We start from the raw sequence: 27,208 nt of genomic DNA on the forward strand, positions 1-27,208 counted from the left end.
AGAGAGGCGACGGTCAGAGGCAGAACGGAGAGGGCGGGATGGAGCATGAATAGAGAGGAGGGTGGAGATGTAGGGCGCAGTGGAGTTGGCGAGGGCCTTGTAGGTGAGTGTGAGGAGCTTAAAGAGGATTCTGAAGGGGAATGGGAGCCAGTGAAGGGCTAGGTAGAGAGGGGAGACAAAAGAGGAGCGGCGAGAGAGGAAAATAAGCCTAGCTGCAGCGTTAAGGACGGATCGAAGGGGATCGAGATGAGAGTGGGAGAGGCCAGTGAGGAGGAGGTTGCAGTAGTCCAGGCGGGAGATGATCAGAGAGTGGATAAGGCATTTGGTGGCATCTTGGGAGAGGAAGGGTCGGATGCGAGCGATGTTGCGCAGCTGGAAGCGGCAGGATTTAGCAAGTGAGAGGATGTGGGGGCCAAAGGAGAGAGAGGAGTCGAGGATGACACCAAGGCAGCGAAGTTGGGGGACAGGGGAGATAGAGGTGTTGTCGACAGTGATGGAGAGGTCAGAAGGGGATGGGGTATGAGAGGGAGGAAAAACTATGAGCTCAGTTTTGGCAAGGTTAAGTTTGAGGAATCGAGAGGACATCCAGGAGGAGATGGCAGAGAGGCAGGCGGACACCCTAGAGAGGAGGGAGGGAGAGAGATCAGGAGAGGAGAGGTATAGTTGAGTGTCGTCAGCGTAAAGGTGGTAGCTGAAGCCGAAGGAGCTGATGAGTTCACCCAGGGAGGAGGTGTATAGAGAGAAGAGTAAGGGTCCCAGAACAGAGCCCTGAGGGACCCCGACTGGAAGGGTGGATGGGGGGGAGAGAGACCCAGAGGTGGTGACAGAGAAGGAACGGTGAGTAAGGTAAGAGGTGAACCAGGACAGGACTGGGCCGGAGAGGCCGAAAGACTGGAGGGTGTGAAGGAGGAGGGGGTGGTCAACGGTGTCAAAGGCTGCAGAGAGGTCAAGGAGGATGAGAAGGGAGAAGTGGCCCCTGGCTTTTGCAGAGAGGAGGTCATTGGTGACTTTAGCCAGGGCAGTTTCAGTGGAGTGGAGGGGGCGGAAACCAGACTGGAGAGGATCAAGGAGGGAGTATTCAGAAAGGTAGGAGGTGAGACGGCTGCAGACGAGCCTCTCGAGAATTTTGGAGGCAAAAGGGAGAAGAGATATGGGGCGATAGTTCGAGAGAGAAGTGGGGTCGAGATTAGGTTTCTTAAGAATGGGGGATACGAGAGCATGTTTGAAGGAGGAGGGGAAGATGCCAGTGGAGAGGGAGAGATTAAAGAGGTGAGCGAGGTGGGAGCAGGTGGTGGGGGAAAGGGAGCGAAGAAGGTGGGAGGGGATGGGATCCAGGGGGCAGGTAGTGGGGGGGGGAGGATAAAATGAGAGAGTGGACTTCCTCGCCGGTGGTGGGACGGAAGGAGTGGAGGGGAAGGTGGTTGGGGGGGGGGACAGAAGAGTGGGAGGGGTGGAAGAGAGAGTGGAGGAGGAGATTTCAAGTCGGATGGCCTCGATTTTAGAGGAGAAGAAGGAGGCGAAATCAGAGGCAGTCAGGGAGGGGAGGGGGCCAAGAGAGTGCTGAAGGTGGCAAAGAGGCGGCGGGGGTTAGAGGACTGGGAAGAGATGAGGGATTTAAAGAAAGATTGTTTAGCGAGTGAGAGGGCAGAGCTGTAGGATGAAAGGATGAATTTAAAGTGGAGGAAGTCAGCCAGGGAGCGGGATTTTCTCCAGTGACGTTCGGCGGAACGGGAGCATTTTTGGAGGAAGCGGGTAAATTTGGAGTGCCAGGGTTGGGGTTTGGAGCAGCGGGGGTGGACGGAGTGGGCAGGGGCGACCGCGTCCAGAGCGGAGGTGAGGGTGTGATTGTAGAGGGAGACCGCCTGGTTGGGGCAGGCCTGGGAGGAAAGGGGAGAAAGGAGGGTATCGAGAGAGGAGGACAGAGAGGCAGGGTCAAGAGCATTGAGGTTGCGTATGGACAGAGTAGGTTTGGGCAGGGGGAGGGGAGCAGGAGAAGAGGAGAGAGAGAAGGAGAGAAGATGGTGGTCGGATAGAGGAAAGGGAGAGATGGAGAAGTCGGAGAGATTACATAGGTAGGAGAAGACAAGATCAAGGGAGTGACCAAGGCAGTGGGTAGAGGAGGAGGTCCATTGGGTGAGACCAAGGGAGGAAGAGAGGGTGAGCAGTTTGCTGGAAGCAGGGTAGGTGGGGTTGTCGATGGGGATATTAAAGTCACCGAGAATGATCGAGGGGAGATCGGAGGAGAGGTAGTGAGGAAGCCAGCTAGCAAAGTTGTCAAGGAAGAGGGAGGTGGGGCCAGGGGGGCGGTAGATGACAGTGACGCGGAGATGGATGGGGTAGAAGAGGCGGATGGAGTGAGCTTCAAAAGAGGAGAAGGAGAGGGAGGGTTCAGGGGGAATGACACGAAAAGTACAGGTGGAGGAGAGGAGGAGGCCAACTCCACCGCCAGGGCGGGCACCAGGCCTGGCGGAGTGGGTGAAGGAGAGGCCACCATAGGAGAGGGCAGCGGGGGAAGTAGTATCAGAATCGGAGAGCCAGGTTTCAGTAACGGCAAGAAGGTTAAAGGAGTTGGATAGAAAGAAGTCGTGGATAGCAGTCAGCTTGTTGCGGACGGATCTGGCATTCCAGAGGGCACAGAAGAAAGGGGGAGAGGAGAGGGGGGAAATGGGGATGAGGTTAGCAAGATGAGCAGCGCGCGGGGGATGGCGGGGAGGAACGGGAGAGGTAGGGCGGGGGGAGAGTATGGGTATGGAGTGAGAGCGGGGAGGCATAGTAGGGAGAGAGAGTAACAGAACAGTGAGATAGTGGGGACAGTGAAAAACAGGTAAGAACAAAGGCAGGAAGACAATGAAAAGGTGGAAGATAATAACGAATTAGGGCGTGGAGGGCATGGAACAACAGTACAGTGAGATAATAAGGACAATGAAGACAGGTAAGAATGATAGCAGAACAGTAAGATAGTAAGGACAGCGGATAACAGGTAAGAATAAGCAGGGAGACAATAGCAAGATGGAGGACAATAACCAATTAGGGCATGGAAGGCAAAGAATAATAGAAGGAGAGGTAATAAGGACAATGGAAATAGGCAAGAATAATAACAGGTAAAACTAGTTGCTGGTAAATATAAAATCAGGAAAAACAAGATAAAGGCATATAAATAGTAGAATAATAACAGGTAAAAAGTAGAAACTTGTAAATGTACAGTCAGGAAAAACAAAATAATGGCATATAAAATAATGTTTTATATGCAGTTGATGCAGTTAAGCCAGGGATTCAGCAGGAGAAGGGTTAACTGACAAGTCGGGTCGATGTGACAGAGTGCCATACATTGCTTGCCTGTGATGTATGGTGACATTAGTTTTATTGGAATGTTAAAGATAAAACATTGTGAATACAGAGCACTGCTAGAGGTGCCCCCTGACCTGTCCTTGTGTATTGGCCTGCTGCGAGCAGACAGATCATTGTAGATATATAGAGTGAAGTGGGGGTGTATACGGTGATATGCCATACCCCCACTTCTACTGCCTTCATTGTAACACTATCACTTTCCATTCACTTACATTCCCATTACACTTTTCATACTGCCACTTCGACCACCGTATATTATATTTTTTACCTTATTCTCTATGTCTTGTGCTTTCAGAGACTGAGCACTCATGTAAAGTGTGCTGCCGGGACCAGAATGGGGTCTGCAGTCCATACGTTGACACCAATAAACAGTACCTGTTGTTACGTAAAGGAAAGCCGTGCACTGTGGGCTTCTGTGACATGAATGTAAGCGATCCCCTTATCCTCCATAGGGTGGAGGTGTTATTCTTGGACACTGGTTTCTAGATTCTTCATATGCTTGGAGTTGAGAATCTAGAAACCTGTGATATCACTGAGGCATGAGGTACTGAGTGGCAGATGCCTCAGAGATGTCATTTGTTCCTATGAATATTTGTACAAGCACACAGAATGGCTGCCTCCACTCTCATTTTCTATTTGTGTAAAATTCACTTTATATTATCCATTCCCTACCGTGATGTATCCATTCATGTGCCTCTGTTCCACAGGGAAAGTGTGAGAAACAGGTCCAAGATGTGATCGAGAGGATCTGGGATTTCATTGACAAACTCAGCATCAATATGTTAGGTGAGTCTTGTGTGTTTCTGGACAGTTGGCTGCACTTTTACAGTTTACAGCTACAAAAATATATCAAGCACAGGAAATTGCATATTCTGGAATTATCCTTTATGTATAAAATATTCTGCAGTGCTGTACAGTGATATAAACACTTGGTAATCTGACTAAACTACTCTTCTACACAAACTGTCTGTTCGTCACGAACACCCCAGCCTGTCTCAGATACAGCAGTCTGAACAGCTGGTCGTGATTGGTGTTACCTTAGTTACTTATTAATGAATACACCCTTTTCTGCCACCACAAAGTATTTACTCTGGCATCCTTACGTTCACCAACACCACTTGTTAATGTTTCACACTTAAATCACATAAAACATGTAGCATGTTCACAAAGAATCACGCAGAATACGCTAGATTAAAATATTTTTAATATGAAAAATATTTCCAAGGCTTTAATTTACAAAAAGGTAATAAACAGTCATACAATAAATTGCACAAATAAGTTTCAAAGAATAAAATAGAAATAAAAACCAGAGTCTCTAATTACAAGTTCAGGAATTGGCGTGTGAGGAGTACACAGTGAGAAGAATGGCACATTTCAATCGTTATAGACGTGATAGACCCCCTCAAAGAAATGAACACTGTACTACTGATACAAGGGATTTCTAAACCATTTCTTGTTTGCTCTTCAACCCCCACCTTAGGAATTTTATTTTCACCTAAGTTAGATGGATGCCCAAAATGACACATGTCTTTCAAAGTAAATTATGTATGTCTAGTGACCAGGCATTTCACAAGACCCGAGTTTCCACCTCTGCTCGTTTGGCTTGGCTAAGTCTAACTCCTCTGCATACACAAACTACTCAGAGAGTTTCTGTCTCTGGGCCTGACTACTTTCAAAAGACCATTGACACTTGCCTAGGTTTAGACTCGGGTCAGTTAACCAAATACACTTTGAATATTTTATGTAACCTTTCACAGTGTTATGCATAAAATCAACAGAAAATAACATAAACTATAAACCTACAATAATATATAGTCCTTACAGTAAAATATCAGTGCTTGTTAGCAGGGTGCAGTTATCAGAAATGGGCACACTGCTGTAGCACCCAATAAAATATTTGTTTTCATTAATTTCTACCAGGCATATATTAGTGTCTGATTGGGGCAGGGGGTACAGTCCATTTGTGTTATGTCCACATGTATTTGGGAAATATGATGTCACATTGTAAACATGTTCTCAGATAGTCTTTGTTCTAGGTATGTGACCATACAGACAGATGGTATAGCCTGGCAGTGGGCATTATAAATGAATATACATTACTAGCCACACATGGGGCGATCCTGTTTTTCACCTCTCACTTTCTAAGCTTGCCAGACATGGATGGCACCAATTCTCTACCAGCCAGGATTGTACACTTTTTCGAGAATCACTTGATATTGATTGGCACATATTCCTTTATGTTTAGAATTTCCACCTGCCCCAGTTACGAGGTGATGATTGACTCTAAACTGGTTTTGTTGTGTTAAAAATAACCCTTTTATACTAAATGGTTTCTAGAAGGAACCATGGTTTTGTCAGAAAACCCTTTCTGATTGTAATCTTGTTCCTACCTGATATTTGTGTTCTTTTTTTCAGGCAAGTTCCTGGCAGATAACATTGTAGGGTCTGTAATTGTCTTCTCCCTGCTCTTCTGGATTCCCCTCAGTATCCTTGTCCACTGTGTGGTGAGTAATTACATACTTAACATGAAGTTTCCTAGAGAACCTTCTTTATGTCACTAATTATATAATCATGTGTACAAGACGGATACTTTGTGGGCTAAACCAAAATTCATTCTGTCCATCCACTGAAAACGAGTGCATCACAAAAGGTCTCATTTCTTTTTTTTCTTTTTCGTGATCCAAAGTGCCCAAAAAAGTTGAAAACCATAAAAAAAAAAGTGCACAATGAATGCAGAACATGGCCCTCCTCTATAGTCCCCAACCCCCGGAACTAAAAGATCCCTTAGGGGGCAAGGCTAGGGGGGCCCTTTACCCCCTGGAATCCACCAAAGCTTCACCCAGGGTTCGGCAACTGGCCCAACCCCCCGGAAGGAGGGCAGATGATGGTTTTAGTGGGGCCGGAACCTCTGGGCCACAAAGCCCCCCTTGGTTCTTTGGGGACGGAGCCCATAAGGGCATACCAGCACCCTAAAATCTGTAAAAAAAAAAAAACAATAAAAGTGAAAGTGACAAAATGTGGAGAAAAATAAATGATACCGAGTGGTTGCGGCCCCGGGCTGGTTATAAAAAATTTCTTGTGCAGCCAAAGGGCCAGGGCAGAGAATAGAGGCAGTGCTTAAAAGGAAGTGGTTAAAAGTACATGGGTGCCAACATAATCACGTGATATCTGTTTTAGGGTGCTCAACCTGTGATTTTTTTTGAGCTGCTTCCCGGCCAGAGGACCGAGTACAGCTCTGCCACAACGTCACTTGATCTTAGCCAAAAGGCCGAGAAGCAATAGGTGATGTCCCTAGTTTCTAGAGAACGGATAGGTTGCTTTGCCATCAGCATTGGTTCAGCCAACAATATGGCTCATGCCTATGTATGTTGGTGAGATTTCCAGTCAATGCTATAATGTTAGTGTGACACTGTGTGTGTATTACAGTCCAAGTAGATTGCTTTCCTCTCACAGGCTTAGGAGTCATATGTGGTTTATCACAATAAACATGATTGCTTTGTGCCAGATGGCTTACATTCTACTGACTTATTTTGTTCTCACTCTACTAGGATAAGAAGTTGGACAAGCAGTATGAAGAAAATGCTAAATCCTTATTTTTACCCAGCGTAAGTGTTAATTCTGAGATTAGAAGTAAAATTATTTCATATTAAGATTTACAGCTGTAACTATAAGAGTCCATGAATGAAGCTTAGAAAAACTTCATAGAGATCAGTGCACTCTGCTAAATGACATTTATGACATCACATTATGATATTAAAAGAATTGTGTGAATAGAAAGTGCAATTTTGAAGTTCCAAAACCTTAACATGAAAACTATACACCATCAAACTATATAAAAGTAAACCTTAAATACACAAATCTTTAAAAAATGCAACTAAAATGTAATTTTCTCTTTCATCCAGTCTGGGGGACACTGCTTTACCATGGGGTTGTGGAGGGGAGCTGGGAGTTGGCACCTAACTAGTTAACTTTAGTGCTGCAGATAGACCCCTCCCCTCTACAATCCCCCTGCCTCTTCCTGTACAATCCAGTTTTTTTTAGGTGCCCTGGAGTTGGGCAGCCTTTTTGTTTAGTGCTTAGTTTAATGTTAAGAAATTTTCTTTTTTTCTTTTACTTTTTACTTTTTCTTTCAGGTGGCAGCGCTGGAGTGTGTTCTAATATAGAGAACACACTCACAGCTTGGCAGCGCAGGCATTCCCCTGTCAGCTGAGAGCCAGCGGTTCTCACTGACAGGGACTGAAGTACAAAGTGCCTGATTGAAGGGAGTGACAAGCGGTCTCAGGGACCGCTGCACTCCTACAGCCTCCCCGTTAACCGGCGCTGCCATTACAGGCATAGAGCGCCGGTTATCGGATAATGAAAATGGCGGCGGCCATCTTGGATTTCGGCAGCAGCGCCGAAAAGAGGAGAAGGGGGCTAAACCAAGATTCCCCCCTCAGACATAGGAGGGGGGCGTCGGAAAGGTACCGCTGCGGAGACCTCTGTCCTGGGAAGAGGAACTAATGGAGGTCTCCACAAATCTGCCACCAAAAGCCGTTTTTTCCTATGGATTTTCAAGCAGGAACATCGGCATCAGGGAAGAGGGGGGAGCTAAAACATAGAGTTCCCCCCCTTCCTACAGAGAAAGAGAGAGATGGACTGTCCCAGGGTTCTGGCGCCAAAGCAGAAGCCCGGGAACAGGAACAGAGCTGAGGGAGAGCACAGACTGCTGTTGGACTTCTCCCTGTCTTGGTGGCCCTTGGGCTAAGTACAAGCTTATTTAAACACATATTTGTTGTTTTATTACTGGCTTAGCAGGTTTACATTATAGTCTCCTGCTAGCCTAAAATATTTATGGTGTTTAAAAATATTACAACTTTTTCAAAGACATTAGTTGATTACTTGTAATTTACTCTGTTCTTTTAATATATTTTACTCTCTCTCTCTTCCTTTATCTCTATCTGTATATTCAGCTAGATTGATTTGTGTGATTGGTGTGCCTTCCTTTATATAAAATGACAGATAAGGGAAAGGGCCCTATGGCAAAATATTTCACATGTTCTAAATGTCATGTTTAATTACCGTGTGGGCAGAAGGACCCTTTGGCGCTCTGCGCTGCATGCAAAGCAGGGGCCCCCTCTGTGCAAGGCCAGCAGGTTACAGCCCCTTCGTCTGAGGAACCGGCCTGGGTAACCTCCCTAACACAGTCGGTTACCTCCCTAGCCCAAATGGTTTTTCAATCAAATCAGTTGCTATCAACTGTGGCAACCTCGGTGGCTAGCAATACTAATACGCATTCAGACCCCCAGGCTTTCTCAGATGCCAGTGGATCGAGTTTGCCGGGAGCTTCCACATCACAGGCTGACCCAGCCCCTGCTAATACAGACCCGGCTTGGTCTACAGCCTTTTTGAAGGGATTAAACAAGCTTAACCAGTTGCTAGATTCCTCTAATACCCTGCCTGCTAAGAGAAGGAGGCTTAGAGCTGTAAATCCCCTTGTGGTCCTTTCAGATTCGGAGGAAGAGTCTGAGGTAGAGGGGGAAATCTATTCGGATGCTGACCATAGTCATTCCTCAGAGCAGGAAGTGTACCCTAGAAACCAATTTGTTAATGATTTGGTTTTAGCGGTTAGACAGGCGCTGGACTTCCCAGAGCCTGAGGAGGTTTCCCCCAGGGACAGAAGTCTGTTCAAAAAGGCCAAAAGAAAAACCAACCGTTTCCCTCCTTCTGCAGAACTCAGAGAGATTGCTGAAGGGGCTTGGAAACAACCTGAGAAAAGGTTTTTCATTCCCAAAAGGTTCGCCTCTCTGTATCCTCTTTAGGAGGAAGAGGCGACTCGCTGGGAGAGTATTCCCAAGGTAGACATTCCTATTGCTCGCCTGGCTAAACATACTCTACTCCCAGCCCCGGGTTCAGCGTCTCTCCCAGACGCCAATGACCGTAAGGTAGAATCCCAGCTCAAATCAATATTTGCGGCTGCGGGTTCTGGCTTTAGACCCACATTTGCTTCAGCCTGGGTAGCAAAAGCCATGGAAGCATGGGCAGACCAGCTGGCAGAAGCTCTACAGGACTCCGAGCTCCTTCCCCTTGCTTTGCATTTAAAGGAAGCTTCGGGGTATCTCTATGAGGCGGCCCAGAATTCAGCGGCGGTTTCCTCTGCCATTCAGGCGGCCTCCATTTCAGCAAGGAGAACACTATGGCTGAAATCCTGGGAAGGTGATGCAGAGTCAAAGCGGTCCGTTGAAACCATCCCCTTTTCTGCAGCGGGCTTATTCGGCCCAGAATTGGATACCCTCATTTCCCAGGCTACGGGGGGCAAAAGCACTTCTTTGCCAGTATACGCTAACAGAAGCCGCGCTCAGAGAAATAGCTCCTTCCGACAGCCCTTTCGAGGGACCTCCTTCCAAAGGGGTCAGTCCTTCAGAGGAAGGCAATCTAATTACCGAGGCTCCTCCTCTAGGGGAAGATCCTCGTTTACTTCCAAGCGCCAGGCCGCTAAGACCCAGGAAAAGCCTGCGCCCTGGCGACCAACCTGTTCTACAGGGGGCGCCAGTGGGAGGACGTCTGTCCCTGTTTCAGAAACAGTGGACAGCGTCTTCCCAAGATCCTTGGATTCAGAGAATCATTTCAGAGGGGTACAGAATAGACCTATTGGGCCCGGCTCCACAGCGTTTCTTCCAGACCCCGCTACCTCAGGATCTTTTAAAAAAGACGGGCTATACAGGATTGTGTCGCTTCTCTTTTACTCCAGCAGGTCATCTGCAGAGTGCCAGATGGGCAGAAAGGAAGGGGTTTTTATTCAAACCTGTTCCTAGTCAAGAAGCCGGACGGCTCCTTTCGGCCCATCCTAAACTTAAAGGGCCTCAACGTTCACTTAAGGGTGGACAAATTTTGGATGGAATCTCTGAGGTCAGTAATAAACGGCCTAGAGATAAATCAGTTCATGGCGTCCATAGATATAAAGGACGCTTATCTCCACATTCCCATCTGGATCCACCACCAGTCTCTCCTCAGATTCTCGGTAGGATCTGCTCACTATCAGTTTCGGGCCCTCCCCTTTGGCCTCTCAACTGCGCCAAGGGTCTTCACGAAGATTATGTCAGTTATGGCAGCATGTCTTCACCTGCAGGGAGTTCAGGTCGTTCCTTACTTGGACGACCTACTCATCAAGGCTTCCTCAGAAGGTTGCCTGCGTTATCACCTGTCCCTCACCCAGGCAGTTCTCGAGGGCCACGGTTGGCTAATAAATTCAAAGAAATCCCAGTTTATCCCGTGTCAGCGCATGGTATTCCTGGGACTCATCATGGACACCAGGAGGCAAAGAGTGTTTCTCCCAGCAGAGAAAATCTCCTCTATTCAGTCGGTAACCTCCCAGGTTTTGTCTTACCCCAGCCCCTCAATGCACTTGTGCATGAGGCTACTCGGAAAGATGGTGGCCTCTTTCGAGACCATTCCCTTCGGGCGAGCCCATTCTCGATGTTTCCAATGGGATCTGCTATCGAAGTGGTCAGGGTCACACCTACACCTGAAAAGTCAAAAGATCTCTCTATCTCAGAAAGCGAGAGAATCTCTTCAGTGGTGGATGTGTCTGCACAACATGAGCGTGGGAAAATCCTTCGCACAATGGTCATGGATCATAGCCTCGACAGACGCCAGCCTGAAGGGTTGGGGGGCGGTAATCCTTCACCTCTGACTCCAGGGAATTTGGTCGCCTCAGGAATCAACTCTACCGATAAATGTTTTGGAATTGAAGGCCATTCTCTTGGCTCTCCGGGGAGCCCAGTCTTTTCCTCAGGGCCAAACGGTCAGAATTCAGTCCGACAATGCCACGGCCGTGGCATATGTCAACAGACAAGGAGGAACCAGGAGTGCAGCGGCTATGGAGATGGCAGCCCAAATATTTGTTTGGGCAGAGCAATATGTCCCAGCAATATCGGCGGTTTTCATTCCAGGAATAGAAAACTGGGAGGCGGACTATTTAAGTCAAAACCAGCTGATGCCGGGGGAGTGGTCTCTACACCCGGATGTCTTCCAGTCTCTGGTTCTCAGGTGGGGTCTTCCGGACATAGACCTCATGGCCTCCAGACACAACCGGAAGGTCCACAAGTTTTGCTCAAGGGCAAGGGATCCCTTAGCGGCGGCAGTGGACGTTTTGACGATGTCATGGGAGTTCAGATTGGGATACCTGTTTCCCCCAATTCCCATGCTTCCTCGAGTACTCAGACGAGTTCGGCAGGGCCTTCTGCCAGTAATTCTAGTCGCTCCCTCTTGGCCGCGCCGAGTGTGGTACGCAGACATCATATCTATGGCGGAAGAGTTCCGCCTTCTGTATCGAATCGACCTGCTTCTGCAAGGTCCATTCCATTTCCAGAATGTACCTCAGCTCAAATTAACGGCATGGCTGTTGAAACCAGCCTCTGGAAGGCTAGAGGTTTTTCGCCCAGTGTAATTCAGACTCTGATGCGAGCCAGGAAGCCTGTTTCTTCTCGAATCTTTCACCGGATTTGAAAGGCCTACATTAAATGGTGCGAAAATAGGACGTTCCACTCGTCCTCTTTTCAGCTTTCCCATCTATTAGCCTTCCTTCAAAATGGCCTGGAAGCAGGCCTTAGGCTAGGTTCCCTAAAGGTCCAGGTTTCGGCACTTTCTGTATTTTTTCATAAGAAATTAGCCGAATTGCCAGACATTAGGACTTTTTTCCAGGGAGTTTTACATATCCAACCTCCTTATGTCCCTCCTACTGCTCCATGGGACCTCAACATGGTCCTAGAGATGCTCAAGGGCCCCCCCTTTGAGTAAGGCGGACCTAAAGTGGTTGACCTGGAAGGTCCTCTTTCTTTTGGCTATCGCTTCGGTTCGTAGAGTTTCCTAATTAGGAGCTCTGTCCTGTAGGGAACCATATTTGGTTTTCCACGAGGACAGAGCAGTGTTAAGAACTCTCCCTTCTTTCATACCAAAAGTAGTGTCGGCTTTTCATCTCAACCAGGAAATTGTAGTTCCGGTTTTCTCATCTTCTTCCCATACGGATCAGCAATCGATGGAAAAGTTAGATGTGGTTAGGGCTCTCCGCATTTATGTTAGGAGAACTTCCCAGATTAGACGTACAGACTCTCTATTTGTCCTTTATGACGCTAATAAGAGAGGCTGGCCAGCCTCAAAACAGTCCATTGCAAGATGGATTACGTCTACCATCAGACAAGCTTATATAAAGGCTAGCCGTCCTGTGCCGGAGAGAGTCACAGCCCATTCCACCAGATCGGTTGGGGCGTCTTGGGCAGCAAGGAATGGTGTTTCTGCGGACCAGCTTTGCAGGGCAGCCACTTGGTCCTCTGTCCATACGTTTACTAAATTTTATCAATTTAATGTCTTTGCATCAGCAGATGCAAATTTCGCTCGTAAAGCATTACGAGCGGGATTTTCAGAGTAGTCCCACCCTTTAGGGGCTGCTTTAGAACGTCCCCATGGTAAAGCAGTGTCCCCCAGACTGGATGAAAGAGAAAAGAGGATTTATGTACTTACGTTAAATCCGTTTCTCTGATTCCGTCTGGGGGACACTGCGATCCCTCCCTTCTGTTATTCTTCTGTGCTCTTGTTTGACTGCCCTTTTTCTCCTGGGGCTTTTTAAAACTAACTGGATTGTACAGGAAGAGGCAGGGGGATTGTAGAGGGGAGGGGTCTATCTGCAGCACTAAAGTTAACTAGTTAGGTGCCAACTCCCAGCTCCCCTCCACAACCCATGGTAAAGCAGTGTCCCCCAGACGGAATCAGAGAAACGGATTTAACGTAAGTACATAAATCCTCTTTTCTGCCCTTTATTTTCATTGCTAGAGACACCTGGTACAGGGCTCCTCTGGTTGTAGGTTGTTGTGATACAATATGTATAATAAGTTATCACACACAGCAGTTAATTTCTAATGTGTAAATCTAAACTGATATACTAACCAGCTCTTCTTAGTGGCAGACGTAGATACATCGATCCCTTGGTAGTGGGACACAATGTAGGTTGGTAAAGTTGTTATATCAGACATAGATATTTTTTTAAATATATTCAAGAAACCTATAGGAGCCATTTATACAAAGGGGCTAGACCAGCGTGAAGGAGCACTCTTCCCTAAATGTATTATTGTCCCTCCCTTGACCATTTATGACCCGATTTTAATGTAGATTATTTCTTTAATCTAGATGGTGCTTACAGCCGTAGTGTGAGCAGAGACTTCACAATTCCATGGGTCTTCAAACCATTGTGTCTGTGTATTTATCCTGCTTATAATGTTCTTAATGTCTCTCTCTAAAGTTTTCAGCCTCTTACTTTATTCCAAAATGTACATTGGCATGCTATATGTAAAATAACAGGCATAGTGTATGATGTTACAACCCCTTAATCTACTCCATACCTGAACTGCACTTTTCAGCCATGTTGTTATCAGGAACTATCAGTGAGGTATCTATAACATATCCTTGGAAAAAGTACTTCAGGGGTTAAATTCCACCTCCACAGGGAACACTCAGATGTTAAGTGAATTAACATATCATTGTTATTTCTGTTTGCTCCCCATTGTCCACTAGTGAGCTCTACAGCCAGCCAGGAGCCAGACGCAGTAGGGGGTCACCTGATTGAAGACACTTGGGAAGGTAGGGGAGGGGGCTGGATAGTGTAAGCAGCCCACCAATCAAGACCTTTTGCAACTTCACTGGGCAGGCAGATCCCAAAGGGGGATTAGGAGGTGATAAAAGAGGCTACCCGGGAAGCTGGACTTGTGTGCTTAACTTTTGGCCAAGAGGTGATGCTCTGCCAGAGAGTTGCTGTGGATCATATCTCGCTGGATTTATTTGAACGGATTTCCATAACTTGTTGGACCTGCTATTGTTAAGGAGCTGTGCTGTATTTAATCCTGTTCTGCAGAATAAATCATCCTTCTATTTTTCCTCTATTACCGTGTCTGAGTGATTTGGGAACCACGTATCTTCACATTTGGTGGCAAGCGGTGGGATCACTCGGTAACAAGCACGGAATTAAAAAAGGAACAGGAGAATGGAGACAGCAGCACAAACATACAGAAACACCAAGAAAGGAATCCTGCTGGAACTTTGTCAGGCAAAAAAAATTGAAATCAACCCAATGGATACCAGGGTGTCCCTAATCGAAAAATTGGCCCAATGGGACATAGAAAACCCTGGTGATGAGGAGGACACGGTTCAGGACCCATCAGGGGATCTCAGTAATAGAACCAGGGGGATGACAAACCAGGCAGCTGCCATAGCTGTCGGCAACACAGAACGGCTGCAGATTTGGTTGGATGTACTTGGACCAGGAGCTGCCGCACATGAGGGCAGCAGTATTGGGAGCAGCGCTGGGTAGACCGGTCGTGGTATCTGCAATGGCATCAGTGTCAGTATTGGAAGGAAGACAAACGCCAAGATTGGGATATCACGATGTACCACGCTTTGTGGAATCGGCCATGGACATTGACACTCTCCTTCAGGTATTTGAGTCCATGATGGCAATGCATTATATAACTGTGGCAGAGTGGTCAAAATATTTGATACCTAGTTTGATGGGCCGAGCGCAGGAGGCATACCATGCCCTGAGCCTAGAGCAAGGAAGAGACTACCAGGAGATTCGGAAAGTTTTGTTGTCTCGATATGCGGTCACGCCTGAATCCTACCGCACTAAGTTCAGAACCATGGTAAAAAGCGGTGACACTTCTTATACGGAATTTAGCAGTTTATTGTAAAGAAACTGTAATCGGTGACTAGAAGGGAAGCAAGCCACAACCTTAACAGACATTAAAAACATCTTTATGTTGGAGCAGCTAATGAATAAATCGGCTCCAGAGTGGGTGGTGGACAGAAATCCCACTACCCCAGAGAAAGCAGCAGCATTAGCCGATGAATTCCTGGCAAACCATCCCCAATGGAGGGGACCTAGCAGAGGTGAATGGGCAACTATTCAAAGGACCCAACCTGATTGAGACACATCACGCCCCATGCCGCCACGTACCCCAGCTATGCACTCTAGTGCGCCCAGACCTCGTGGTCCAGCAGTATCCAACCCTAGGAGGTGCTATACTTGCCAACAACCAGGACACATACAAAGAAATTGCCCACGGGGAGGAAGGCCGTTCTCTGGATTGAGACCAGCTGTGCCCTGAGTGTCAGTGTGCCAAGGAACATCCATCGAGGGTGGGGAGGGGTACTACGATCCTGATGCGCCAGAGAGGGAGGATGTAGTCTATCAGGTGGAGGTGGTAGCAGCAATCGGGAAAGCTACCCCTGCAAATATGAAGGGACACCTGCAGTCTATAAAAGTGAATGGCTAGGAACTGCAGGGACCCCGGGACTTCTTTTACAGTGATATGGCCCAGTTGAATCCACCTAATCAATGGCTAAAGAACCGGAAAATCAAAATTTCGATGGCGTGAGGCCAGATTACAGTTCTCTCCATGGCCAGGGTTCATTTAGGTTGGGGCCAGGGATCGGGGGGAGGTGAATGTGGGACTTTTGGATGGATTACCTACCCACTTTATTCTGGGGAATGATCTGGGTGGTGGACTGGCCAGTTACTTTGTGGGAGCTATCACATGGAGTCGAGCACAGGCTTTGGAGACAGCTCCCGAGGACCCACCCATACCAGCATCAGAAGTCCCTGTTGGATCAGCTGCCACACCACCTGAACCTCTATCAGTGAGGAATGCTGTACCAGACTTACCTGACATTGAAATGAATCTGGGGGAGGTAGATAGGACTGCATTTAGGGAAGCCCAACAGACTAACCCATCCTTAGATGGTCTCAGCAGTGTGGCAGAAAGGACAGATTGGGGACCTCCGGAAGATAGGATCATGTGGGAAGCAGGGTGGTTGTACCGGGTACCCGCCAAGGCTGACCCTCTAGAGCCAGGAGTGGCTAGGAAACAGCTGATTGTTCCCCAGCAGTACCGTCGCCGGTTACTAGCACTAGCCTATGACATCCCCCTAGCTGGCCACCTAGGGGTTCGTAAAACCCGTGCCCGGTTGCTATGACATTTCTTCTGGCTTGGAGTTAACCAGGAGGTCAAACACTATAGGTCCTCATCGGATGTATGCCAACGCCTCGGGGGAACCCCACGTCTGGTCCCCCTACAGTCCATGCCCATCATAGGTGAGCCATTTAGGAGGGTAGTCATGTACATTGTGGGACCTTTTAAGAAACCTAACTGAACAGGGAAGAACTACATCCTGAACGTAGTTGACTACGCGACTAGATACCCCGAGGCAGTGGCACTAGCATCCATAGATGCTGAACATATTGCACAGGCTCTCATGGATATCTTTAGCCGTGTAGGATTCCCTTAAGAAGTAGTCACCGACCAGGGGACGTAAATTTCAAGGGGACTTGCAGACAGTATGGGACAAACTTGGGGTCCATTCCTTACGCACAACCCCCTACCATCCCCAGACTAACGGTCTTTGCGAGAGATTAAATGGGACCCTTAAGCAGTTGCTGCGGGCATATGCGGAGTCGGAGGGGGGAGACTGGGAGAAGTCATTGCAGCAGCTATAATTCGCGTAACACGAAGTGCCGCAGGATTCTACCGGGTTCTCTCCTTTTGAGTTATTATATGCTCGAAGGGTACGGGGACCTCTCGTCCTAGTCCGGGAAAGCTGGGAAGGGTCATTCCAGGAACCTGAGGTTCCAGTCTTGGAATATGTGGTACAAATGAGGGATAGACTGCAGAGGTTGATGCAGCTCGCTCATGACCATACTTTGGGGGCGCAGGAACGGCAGCGCCATTATTACAACCAGGGGTAGCAAGAAAGGAGGAGTTAGAAGTTGGACAGAAAGTGATGGTGCTCGTATCTGCCAGAAAACACAAATTACAGGCGACCTGGGCAGGGCCCTATACCATAGTGGACAGACAGGGTTGGGTAGATTACGTTATAGCACTAGATCAAACGGGGAAGCGGTTGGGTTCCTATCACATTAATAGGTTAAAAGAGTACGTCACCAGGGAAATAGGGGTTGTGGCAATCTGCTGCCCACCTATGGACGACCCCGAGACTGACCCCATACCCGACATTCTCGCAGCAACCAAAAAGGACTAAAGGGTGGAGGCGGTGCCCATAGGCCAGCAGTTAACAGGAGCCCAGACTCAACAGATGAAGCGAGTATTGGAGGTAGAGCGGCCTCAGTTCACCAGCAGGCCTGGGCGCACTCATGTAGTGGCCCATCATGTCGACACTGGGGAGGCTCGGCCTATTCGGCAACCCACGTATCGAGTGAGTCCCGAGGTGCTTGACATGATCAAAAAAGAGGTAGATGAAATGCTGGCACTGGGGGTCATTATACCATCCAATAGTCCCTGGGCGGCCAGTGTGGTGTTCGTGCCCAAGAAAGACCCGAGTACACGCTTCTGCGTGGATTATAGGAAACTGAACGAAGTGACGGTGACAGACGCGTATCCCATGCCCCGGGTAGATGAGCTGTTAGACAGGCTGGGGGTGGCTCGCTATGTGTCCACGTCTCATTGTGCAAATGGATGCCTCGGGCTGTGGAATAGGAGCGGTCTTGAGTCAAGTAGGGGAGGACGGTTGTGAATACCCAGTGGCCTATCTCTCCCGGAAACTTGTTGATCGTGAGATAGCATACGCCACTATTGAAAAAGAGTGCCTGGCCATAGTTTAGGCTCTCAAAAAGTTGCAACCGTACTTATATGGGCGCGAGTTTTCGGTGGTCACAGATCATAATCCCCTTAGTTGGTTACAACGCACCGTAGGGGACAATGGACGGTTGCTGAGATGGAGCTTGGACTTACAACTATATAACTTTTCCATCTCTCACAAAAAGGGCAAAGTTCACGGAAACACGGATGGCTTGTCTCGTCAGCTGGAACCAGACTCCAAACCTCATCACTCCTCTGGAACTGTCCAGCCAGTGTCTCTCACCACGGGGGACATGGACTAAAAAGTGGGGGGGAGGAATGTAAAATAACAGGCATGGTATAGGATGTTACAACCCCTTAATCTACTCCTTACCTGAACTGCACTTTTCAGCCATGTTGTTATCAGGAAGTATCAGTGAGGTATCTATAACATATCCTTGGAAAAAGTACTTCAGGGGTTAAATTCCACCTCCACAGGGAACACTCAGATGTTAAGTGAATTAAGATATCATTGTTATTTCTGTTTGTTCTCTATTGTCCACTAGTGAGCTCTACAGCCAGCCAGGAGCCAGACCCAGTAGGGGGTCACCTGATTGAAGACACCTGGGAAGGTAGAGGAGGGTGCTGGATAGTGTAAACAGCCCACCAATCAAGACCTTTTGCAACTTCACTAGGCAGGCAGATCCCAAAGGGGGATTAGGAGGTTATAAAAGAGGCTACCCGGTAAGCTGGACTTGTGTGATTAAGTTTTGGCCAAGAGGTGATGCTCTGCCAGAGAGTTGCTGTGGATCATATCTCGCTGGATTTATCTGAACTGATTTCCATAACTTGTTGGACCTGCTATAGTTAATGGAGCTGTGCTGTATTTAATCCTGTTATGCAGAATAAATCATCCTTCTATTTTTCCTCTAATACCGTGTGAGTGATTTGGGAACTACGTATCTTCACACTATATTCTTCATTTTATCCATCTGAGGGACACTGCTTAACCATAGGGTTGAGTACGGTAGGGAGGAGTTTGGCACCTAAATAGTTAATTTCCAAGCTGCCAATAGGCCCCTCCCCCTGCCAACCGCTACAGGAACTCAGTTTAATGTAGGTGGGCTGAAAATAACTGCAGGACGGGTTTTTATTTTATTTGAAAATGTTTTTTTTTATTTTATAGAACAGATGGGTGTGCTCTGTAAATACAAAGCACACTCGCATTGAGAAGCAGCTGCCAGCAGGGAGCTGAACGGCTCCCGCTGACAGTTTCAAAGAAACTGTGAGGGCTTCTCACAGTGTGACAAGTGGTCTGTACAGACCGCTGTCGCGCTGCACAGGATACCGGTGCTGCCGCTGTCAGAGAGCGCCGATTCTCCGGTAAGTCCCCGTGGGCAATGTTTGGAAGCACTGGCGTTGGGTGGAACGTACCAAGTTCCCCTCCTAGGAAGGTGGAGGGGGAACTTGTGGTCTGGCCGGGCAGTGTAAGCGCTGCATGTGGGGCACTATGGCAGAGATAAACGGTGACTCTACTAACAGAAGAAGTAGAGATCGCTGACATGCTGCTAGAGAACAGAGCAAAGGGGGAGTTAGATATGGAACCCCCCCCCCCCCCCCCCCTCCCTCTTACTGATGGGGAAGTCGGAAGGTCCCTCTGGCGCCAAAAGGGAGTCGAGGGGAAGGAGACAGCAGCCATACTGGTAAGTCTGCAGCTGCTGACAGGCTTCTTTCTCTCTGTTAAGTATATTTTATACTCTCTATATGTAGATAGGGTATAGATTCTGGGCATGTTTTTGGGGGAAGAGCTTAATCTTTATAAGAAAAAATAGTATTTCCGTCAATGAGAGAGCTATAATCTGACCTGTACATAGATTAGTTAGTATTTTCTGTGTAAATATCTTGTGTATATGTGCCTATAAAATGGAAGCAGCAGCCATTTTCTGATGAGAGAACTAAGTGCTGCTGACAGGCTTCTTCGGCTAAGTATATTATTTCTATACTCCCTATAATTGTGAGATAGGGAAGTATAGATTTGTTGAGCACATATTGGGGAAGAGCATAATTTTATAAGAGTATTCCTGTAATAAGAGTTATAATCTATTTTTTGGCTTCTTAAGATTGGTTATTATTCTGTGCAAATATCTGGGGCCTGATTCATTAGTAATCTTATCTTGTGCAAAAATTTAAGATGCTTATTTTTAAGAAGAAACAGAGAGATAAGAGTGAAGTTGAGATGGATTTTCATCTTAACTTAAGAAATTATTCACATACGCAGTGGATTTTACTTCTTATCTCACTTTTCTGAGCATGCACAGAGTGGATTTGCTTAAGAGAAGCAAAAAACATCAGATAAGATCACGAATGAATCAGGCCCCTGGTGTGTATGTGCCTATTCTATTTGCTGTGTGATAGCTTTGTTTTCTAATAAAAATGTGTGACAAAAAGACCGCTGTCACACTGCTGCAGGGTTCAGCATGGGCAGGGAGCGCCGGGACGCCTGCTGTCCCTGGGGACCATGGTGGAGGATGGAGCACACCAAGTTCCCTCCTCGGTGAAGGAGGAGGGAGAACTTGGTAACTGGCCGCACTGTAAAAAGCGCTATCTGGGTCATGTTTTTAGCGTATGATAGGCGATTCTACTTAACAGAGAAGTAAAAATCGCTACTGCAGAGAAGCAGAGACAGAGCGGAAGGGGAATTGAGAACAGAATCCTCCTCCCCCCGCTGAAGGAGCATGTGGAGATTCCTCTGGCGCCAAATGTCGAAGAGGACGGAGACGGCAGCCATTCTGAGAAGGATTTGCAGCTGCTGACAGGCAGCTCTCTGAAAAATACTATTATACTCTCTATGTACTAGATAGGGAGGTATAGATATTGTGGGCACATATGGGGAGGAGCTTAATTTTATAAGAGATGATAGCTCTCTCACTGGCAGAAATACAATCTTTTGACTTGTTCGTAGATTACTTAGTATTTTCTGTGTAATATCTTGTGGGTATGTGCCTATTCTTTTCTTTTCTTTTCTTGTGTGTGACTTTTTTTTTTTTTTTTTTGCTTAAAATGTCTGAGAAAAGTAAAGCAACACGTGCCAAGTATTTTACCTGTTCCAAATGTAAGACTAAATTGGCTGGTGAACATCCTAAGGGTGCTTTGTGCTGATTGTGCTGCGATGCCTGTTGTGGCGCTGCCTAAAAACAGTTACAGTCGGGTTGCAGATCCTCTTGAGTGGGTGTCCGCTTTCACACGGGGTTGGTACCCTGGTTAAGCTATTATCTAAGCCTGCTGAGATTCCAGCGGTAGCTGCGGTGTTTCCCTCTACCTCTGGAACGGTAGCCTCCGTTAGATCCGGCGGTCCTAGGGAGATAGGTTCTCTGCCCTCTTCAGTAGGACACACTCCTTCCCTGGCATCTCAGGTTTCACCCCCTTCGGGGAACCCTGGATGGTCTGCAGTGGTTAGAGGTTTGGTTCGGTTAAACCATTTGCTGGGAAATCCTAGACATTTACCTAGGGATAAAAGACATAGATCAGCAAATCCGCTGTTGTCTTTGTCTGAATCAGAGGGATCCTCTGAGGAAGAAGGCGAATTGTTAAAGGACTCTGATCCTTCATTGGTAGAACCGGAGGACTGTTCTAGGTTCCAAGGTATGGACGACCTTGTAAAAGGCAGTACGTCAGACCTTAGGATTTGTGGATGTGGAAGAGGCTAGGTCTTCAGACTGGTCTCTCTTTAAGAAGGTTTCTAAACAGGCGATTCGTTTCCCCCCCTCTGCAGACTTGAGAGAGATTGCAGAGACGTCTTGGAAACAGCCGTAAAAGAGGTTTGATATGCCTGAGAAGTATGGGTCATTATATCCTCGGCAAGAGGAAGATATGGCCCGTTGGGAACAGGTAGCAAGAGTAGATACTCTGGTGGCGAGGTTAGTCTGCCAGACTACACTGCCAGTACCAGGAACAGCTTCTTCGCAGGATCCGTCTGACCGTAATTTTGGAAACTTTTTGAAGTTGGTCTTACAGCTGCTGGTACAAACTTCAATCCCACATTTTCAATGGCTTGGGTTGCCAGACCGATGAAAGCATTGGCTGGGCAGTTGACATCCACTTTGCAGGGTTCGGAGCAGCTTCCTTTGGCTAGGCACCGGAAGGAAGCGGCAGGTTATGTGTATAAAGCGGCCCATAATTCGGCATCCATTTTTTCTTATTTTGGCTACAGTTGTAGTAGCCAGAAGAACTCTATGGTTGAGGCCCCAGGATGCGGATGTGGACTCTAAGAGATCGTTAGAATCCTTTTCTTACGCTAGTGGAATATTATTAGGTCCAGAATTGGACTCCTGGATTTCGCAGGCAACTGGGGGGGAAGAATACCTCCTTGCCTGTCAATACTCCAAGGCTAGAGCTCTGAGGATTAGTTCTTTCAGACAGCCCTTTCGGGGGAGGGGGGGGGGGGTGGCTGGCAGAGGTCTGACGTCAGATCTAGATTTTCTAGATGTTGGAGACAATCTCTTCGGGGAAAGTCAACCTCTTCCTCCTATTCGGGACGCCCCTCCTCCAAGCTTCCGGGTAAATTGGCAGCATGACTCCCACCATCCTCTGTTAGCAGTGGGGTCGTCTGCTACTGTTCAGAGAGCAGTGGGCACAGTTATCAGGGGACAAATTGGTCAGGGAATCTTGGTTAAAGGTTAAATGATCAACTTGGTGGGGCCAGCGCATCACAGGTTGTTGGTAACCAGTTTGCCCCGCCATCCACACAAAGACAGGCAATGCTCCATTGTGTCAATATGCCACTTTCACAGGGAGTTATTGTAGAGGTGCCGGAGGACCAAAAGAGGCAGGGGTTTTATTCCAACCTCTTTTTGGTCAAGAAGCCAGACGGTTTGTTCAGGCCAGTGTTGAACCTCAAACAGCTAAATCTTCACCTGAAGGTAGTCTTATTTCGGATGGAATCCTTGAGATCGGTCATCAACGGTCTGGGGGCGGGTCAGGTCATGGAACGGATAGACATCAAGGACGCCTACCTCCATGTTCCAATGTGGAAACGGCTTCTCAGATTCAGGGTGGGCTCGGCTCACTATCCATTTGGGGCTCTTCCATTTGGTCTTACAACAACCTAAAGGGTGTTTGCGAAGATTATGGCGTAATGGCGACCCGTCTTCATACCAAAGGGGTACCAATAGTACCCTATTTAAACGATTGCTAATCAAGGCAGAGCAGTTGTTGGAACAACATCTTCAGCTTACTGTTCAGGTTCTGGAGAGGCATGGTTGGCTCTTGAACCGACCAAAGTCATAAATGATACCTTGCTAAAGGATGTCATTTTTGGGACTAATAATGGACAGCATGCCAGAGAGTTTTTCTTCCAGGGAACAAGATAAAGTCCTTGCAAGAGTGGATGAACAAAGTTCTGTCCTGCAGGAGGCCGCCTGTTCTCCGCTGTATGAAGCTGTTAGGAAAGATGGTGGCATCTTTCGAGACTCTTCCTTATGGCAGGATTTACTCGAGGTGTTTCCAGTGGGTCAGGTTGAACATATGGACAGGATCCCATCTGCAGTTGTATCATCAGTGGAGGATGTTATCACAGAGTTTGTGCAAGAGCAGGAAATCCACTAGCAGTAGCGGTGGATGTGTTGACAATGCCATGGGACTTCAAGTTAGGTTACCTGTTTCCTTCCATATCAATGATTGACAGGGTCCTTCGGAGAGTCAAGCAGGGAGGTTGGCCAGTTATTCTAGTGGCGCCAGCGTGGCCATGAAGAGTCTGGTATCCAGAAGTTCTTTTATAACAGTGGACCTGGGTATTTGGTTACCCCTTCGAAAAGATCTTCTGATTCAGGGACCGTTCTTGCATCAGGATCTAGCCGATTGAATTTATTGGCATGGCTTTTGAAGCCAGTCTGTGGAAATCCGGAGGGTTTTCTTCCAGGGTAATTGATACCCTTATCAAGGCTAGGAAGCCAGTTTCGGGTCCAATTATCACCACATTTGGCGTACATACATAAAGTGGTGTCTGGTTTTCATCTATACCAGAAAATAGTGGTTTGTGTGTTCACATACCATCCTCAGGGATCTGGAACAGGGAACATGAGATTTTTGGATGTGGTTAGGGCTTGACGAATTTATGTCAAGAGAACTAAAAATTCAAGATTCATAGGACAGTTTCTTTATTGATCTTGTTTGATTCTCTAGACATGGATGGCCAGTGTCTAAGCAATCTATTGCTAAGTGGCTTACTCTGGCTATTAAGCAAGCTTATGTCAATGCTAACCGACTGGGCCAGAGCGTATTTTTGCCCATTCTACCAGTTCTGTTGGGGCATCTTGGGCTGCATGGAATGGGGCCTCAGCGGATCAGTTATGCAGAGAGCTACCTGTTCCTCGGTCCATACTTTCACAAGATTTTACTGATGCAATGTCTTCGCGTCTTTGGGTGCCTCATTTGGCCATAGTGCTCTACGTGCTGGGGCATTAGAGCAGTCCCATCCTTCAAGGGGGCTGCTTTAGTAGGTCCCCATTGGTTAAGCAGTGTCCCCCAGATGGATGAAAGAGAAAAGAGGACTTATACTTACGATCGATTTCTTTGATTCCATCTGGGGGACACTGCAATCCCTCCCTTCTGCTTTCTTCTGTGTGTTCTTGGTTGGTTAGCCTATTTCCTGGGGCTTTTTAATCAAAATGAGTTCCTGTGGGGGTTAGCAGGGGGAGGGGCCTATCAGCAGCTTGGAAATTAACTATTTAGGTGCCAAACTCCTCCCTACCCTACTCAACCCCATGGTTAACAGTATCCCCAGATGGAATCGGAGAAATTTATCGTAAGTATAAATCCTCTTATTTACCTGTTCAACATCACTGCAGTTTTCATATAAAATAAATAAGAGTCTAGAGATACAAGCAACATAAATCCTTCAATAAGTATACCCATATGTTATATTGTCTGTCCCTTGGAAGTCATTATTAATGTCAGCTGTGGAGCAATTGAAATAGGGTAATAAGGCTTTGAATGTTGTTCTCTACCACAAATGGTTGACTTGGTGTATTTCTTCTTGACAGAATGTGGAAATGTTAAGCAGTATGGACTCAGCCCCTGTACGGATAGTCAAGCCTTTCCCGTCCTCCCAACCCACTACCCGATTACAGTCCCTGCAACAAGTGCCGGTAGTGCCAAACTCTGCCTCTGCCAAAGCAGACCATCAGAGAATGGACACTATCCAGGAGGACCCCAGCACAGACTCACATCTAGAAGACCAGTTTGATGAGAATCCCTTCCCCAACAGCGGTTCTCCTGCCAAGTCTTTCGAGGACCTCACCGACCACCCAGTCACCAGGAGCGAGAAGGCCTCATCGTTTAAACTGCAGCGGCAGGGACGGGTGGACAGCAAGGAGACAGAGTGCTGATACAGAGCTGTGTGCGCAGTCACTGACAATCGTTCTCTTATCACATGAAGACAATCAAGCCACTAACCATTACAACGTAACAATCCATACAGTTGTGTACCAGTTTGTGAGATTGCCACATGTTGTATATACTTAATATTTTTTTGCAAATTTAGTGTTTTGTATACTTTTAACAAACAAAAGCTTCTTAAAGGGAAACCATTCTATTATGATATAAAATTCTATTCATATGTAAAAACAGCCATAAGTAGTGAATTTGTATGTGTTGTGACTGGCTAATTGCTTAAAGTTGTATACTTTGGAATAAAGACTTCTATGGGGTGGGGTTTACAGTATTTGGAAGTCTTCAAAGAGAACTTTATTTTGTTGAGGTACTTGTAATATTAATCAAGTTGTGTTAAATTATCTATAGCGGTCTGCCAGAGATCAAGCAAACAATGGCTAGAAAACATCAAGCAGCCCCTGAGATGGGTGCTGTCATGAGGGGAGAGACTTATCACGTTAGATGTTGTGAGTCCTGTAGACCAGGCTCTTTATTTTTTGTACTAATGCACTGTGCAACATCCATTATCTCACTGGTTGCTACTGAATATATGGGCTGAATCCGTGATTTCTAGGCCGTTTTCTCATAATCATTATATCATCCTATAAATTGGGTGTTCCCACTTTCTATAGTTGTTTGGTATGCACTTCTTCTGCAGCACCTAACACTGTTCTTAACTTTTATATTTACCTGTGATGTTCTGAGGATCTGATTTAACGTCATGATTTTGTGCCTGTCTCAAGTGAACTTTTAAACTAGTGCTGTTTAACTTATAAATAAATACATGTTTATGTGCCTGGTTTACTTAAAAAGAAATAAATGTTAAATAATGTGTTTATTCTCAAAAGCTGGGAGCCCGATGTTTAATGTATGTATATTATACCTTAGAGCAGTGGTGGGCATCAGGTGGTCTGATGAGCCTTAACCGGCGGTCTCTGGGTTATCATCTGCAAGCAGAGAAAGGGAATAGCTGCATTTTTCTCATGTAACCTCTGCTCACTACAGGGAGGTTACACAGCTCAACCAATCAGAGGAGATAGAGGAATTAGTGCAGTGCATTCTGCAACACAACCTCTCTTTCATGCCTCGCTTCAGCTGTTTAGGTGAGGTGGAGGAGGTCTGTTGGGATGGGATGGGATGCAGTGGTGGTTGCTTGTTTTGGAAATGGCATGAGAAGAACTTTTTTACGCATGCATCTGGTCTGACTTAAAGAAAAAGTCCCAGCTCTCAGCATGTCCCGTGAGGGCCAGGGGGGAATTTCTACATCTTGTTGCCATGGTAGTCACATGACACAGGGGAAATTATACATACGTAATAACAGCCAAAGGACAAATGTATATTAACTAATTTTGGCCATTTTTTTTTATTTTTTAGCTACTTGTGTGATGCTATATCGGCAAAACCATAGAGTGTAAGGAGCTTTTGAAAAAATAAAAAGTAGTAAGTTTCCTGCAGAGAGAGCACCGCATTAGACGACAACGTTAAGCATGAGACACATTATCTCAGAAATGTCATGCCACTAGGCTCTAGTGAATGGATAGGCTACCTTTTCCAACATTAATTCAGTATGGAAAATGGCAGCTTCCACTGTGGGGCGGTGACCTTTTAATCACAAGTGACTCTGCTTTAAGACCCTACTTGACAACTTCTTCAATATTGCTGTAATCCTGTGACCTGCTGATTAGACTCTAAAATCTAATCCGTATCCGGCTGTCTGAGGTTTGGACCCAGCTCTCCAGTACCACTGCTCTGCCTGCTACCTGCAGCTCTGGTCAGTGTGATAGGCCAGGGAGGATCCATCCACAGCAACCAGCATCCATAGTAAGAGGTCTGGA

At 46.9% G+C, this 27,208-nt stretch overlaps 1 protein-coding gene across 2 annotated transcripts in view; it reads left to right on the forward strand.

Moving 5' to 3' along the window:
• The window catches only part of ADAM17 (ADAM metallopeptidase domain 17), a 64,913-nt gene extending 38,720 nt beyond the window's left edge, over positions 1-26,193 (forward strand). For both annotated transcript variants that reach the window (XM_075201454.1, XM_075201455.1), the window contains exons 16-20: positions 3,644-3,774; positions 4,056-4,134; positions 5,764-5,852; positions 6,897-6,953; positions 24,986-26,193. In XM_075201454.1, the coding sequence (XP_075057555.1) occupies positions 3,644-3,774; positions 4,056-4,134; positions 5,764-5,852; positions 6,897-6,953; positions 24,986-25,330 (701 nt within the window). In that variant the 3' untranslated portion in view covers positions 25,331-26,193. The remainder of the gene's footprint in view (positions 1-3,643; positions 3,775-4,055; positions 4,135-5,763; positions 5,853-6,896; positions 6,954-24,985) is intronic.
• Positions 26,194-27,208: the final 1,015 nt, after the last annotated feature.

The sequence above is a fragment of the Mixophyes fleayi genome, chromosome 3 (genome assembly GCF_038048845.1).
Source record: "Mixophyes fleayi isolate aMixFle1 chromosome 3, aMixFle1.hap1, whole genome shotgun sequence".
Classification (NCBI taxonomy): Eukaryota; Metazoa; Chordata; class Amphibia; order Anura; family Limnodynastidae; genus Mixophyes; species Mixophyes fleayi.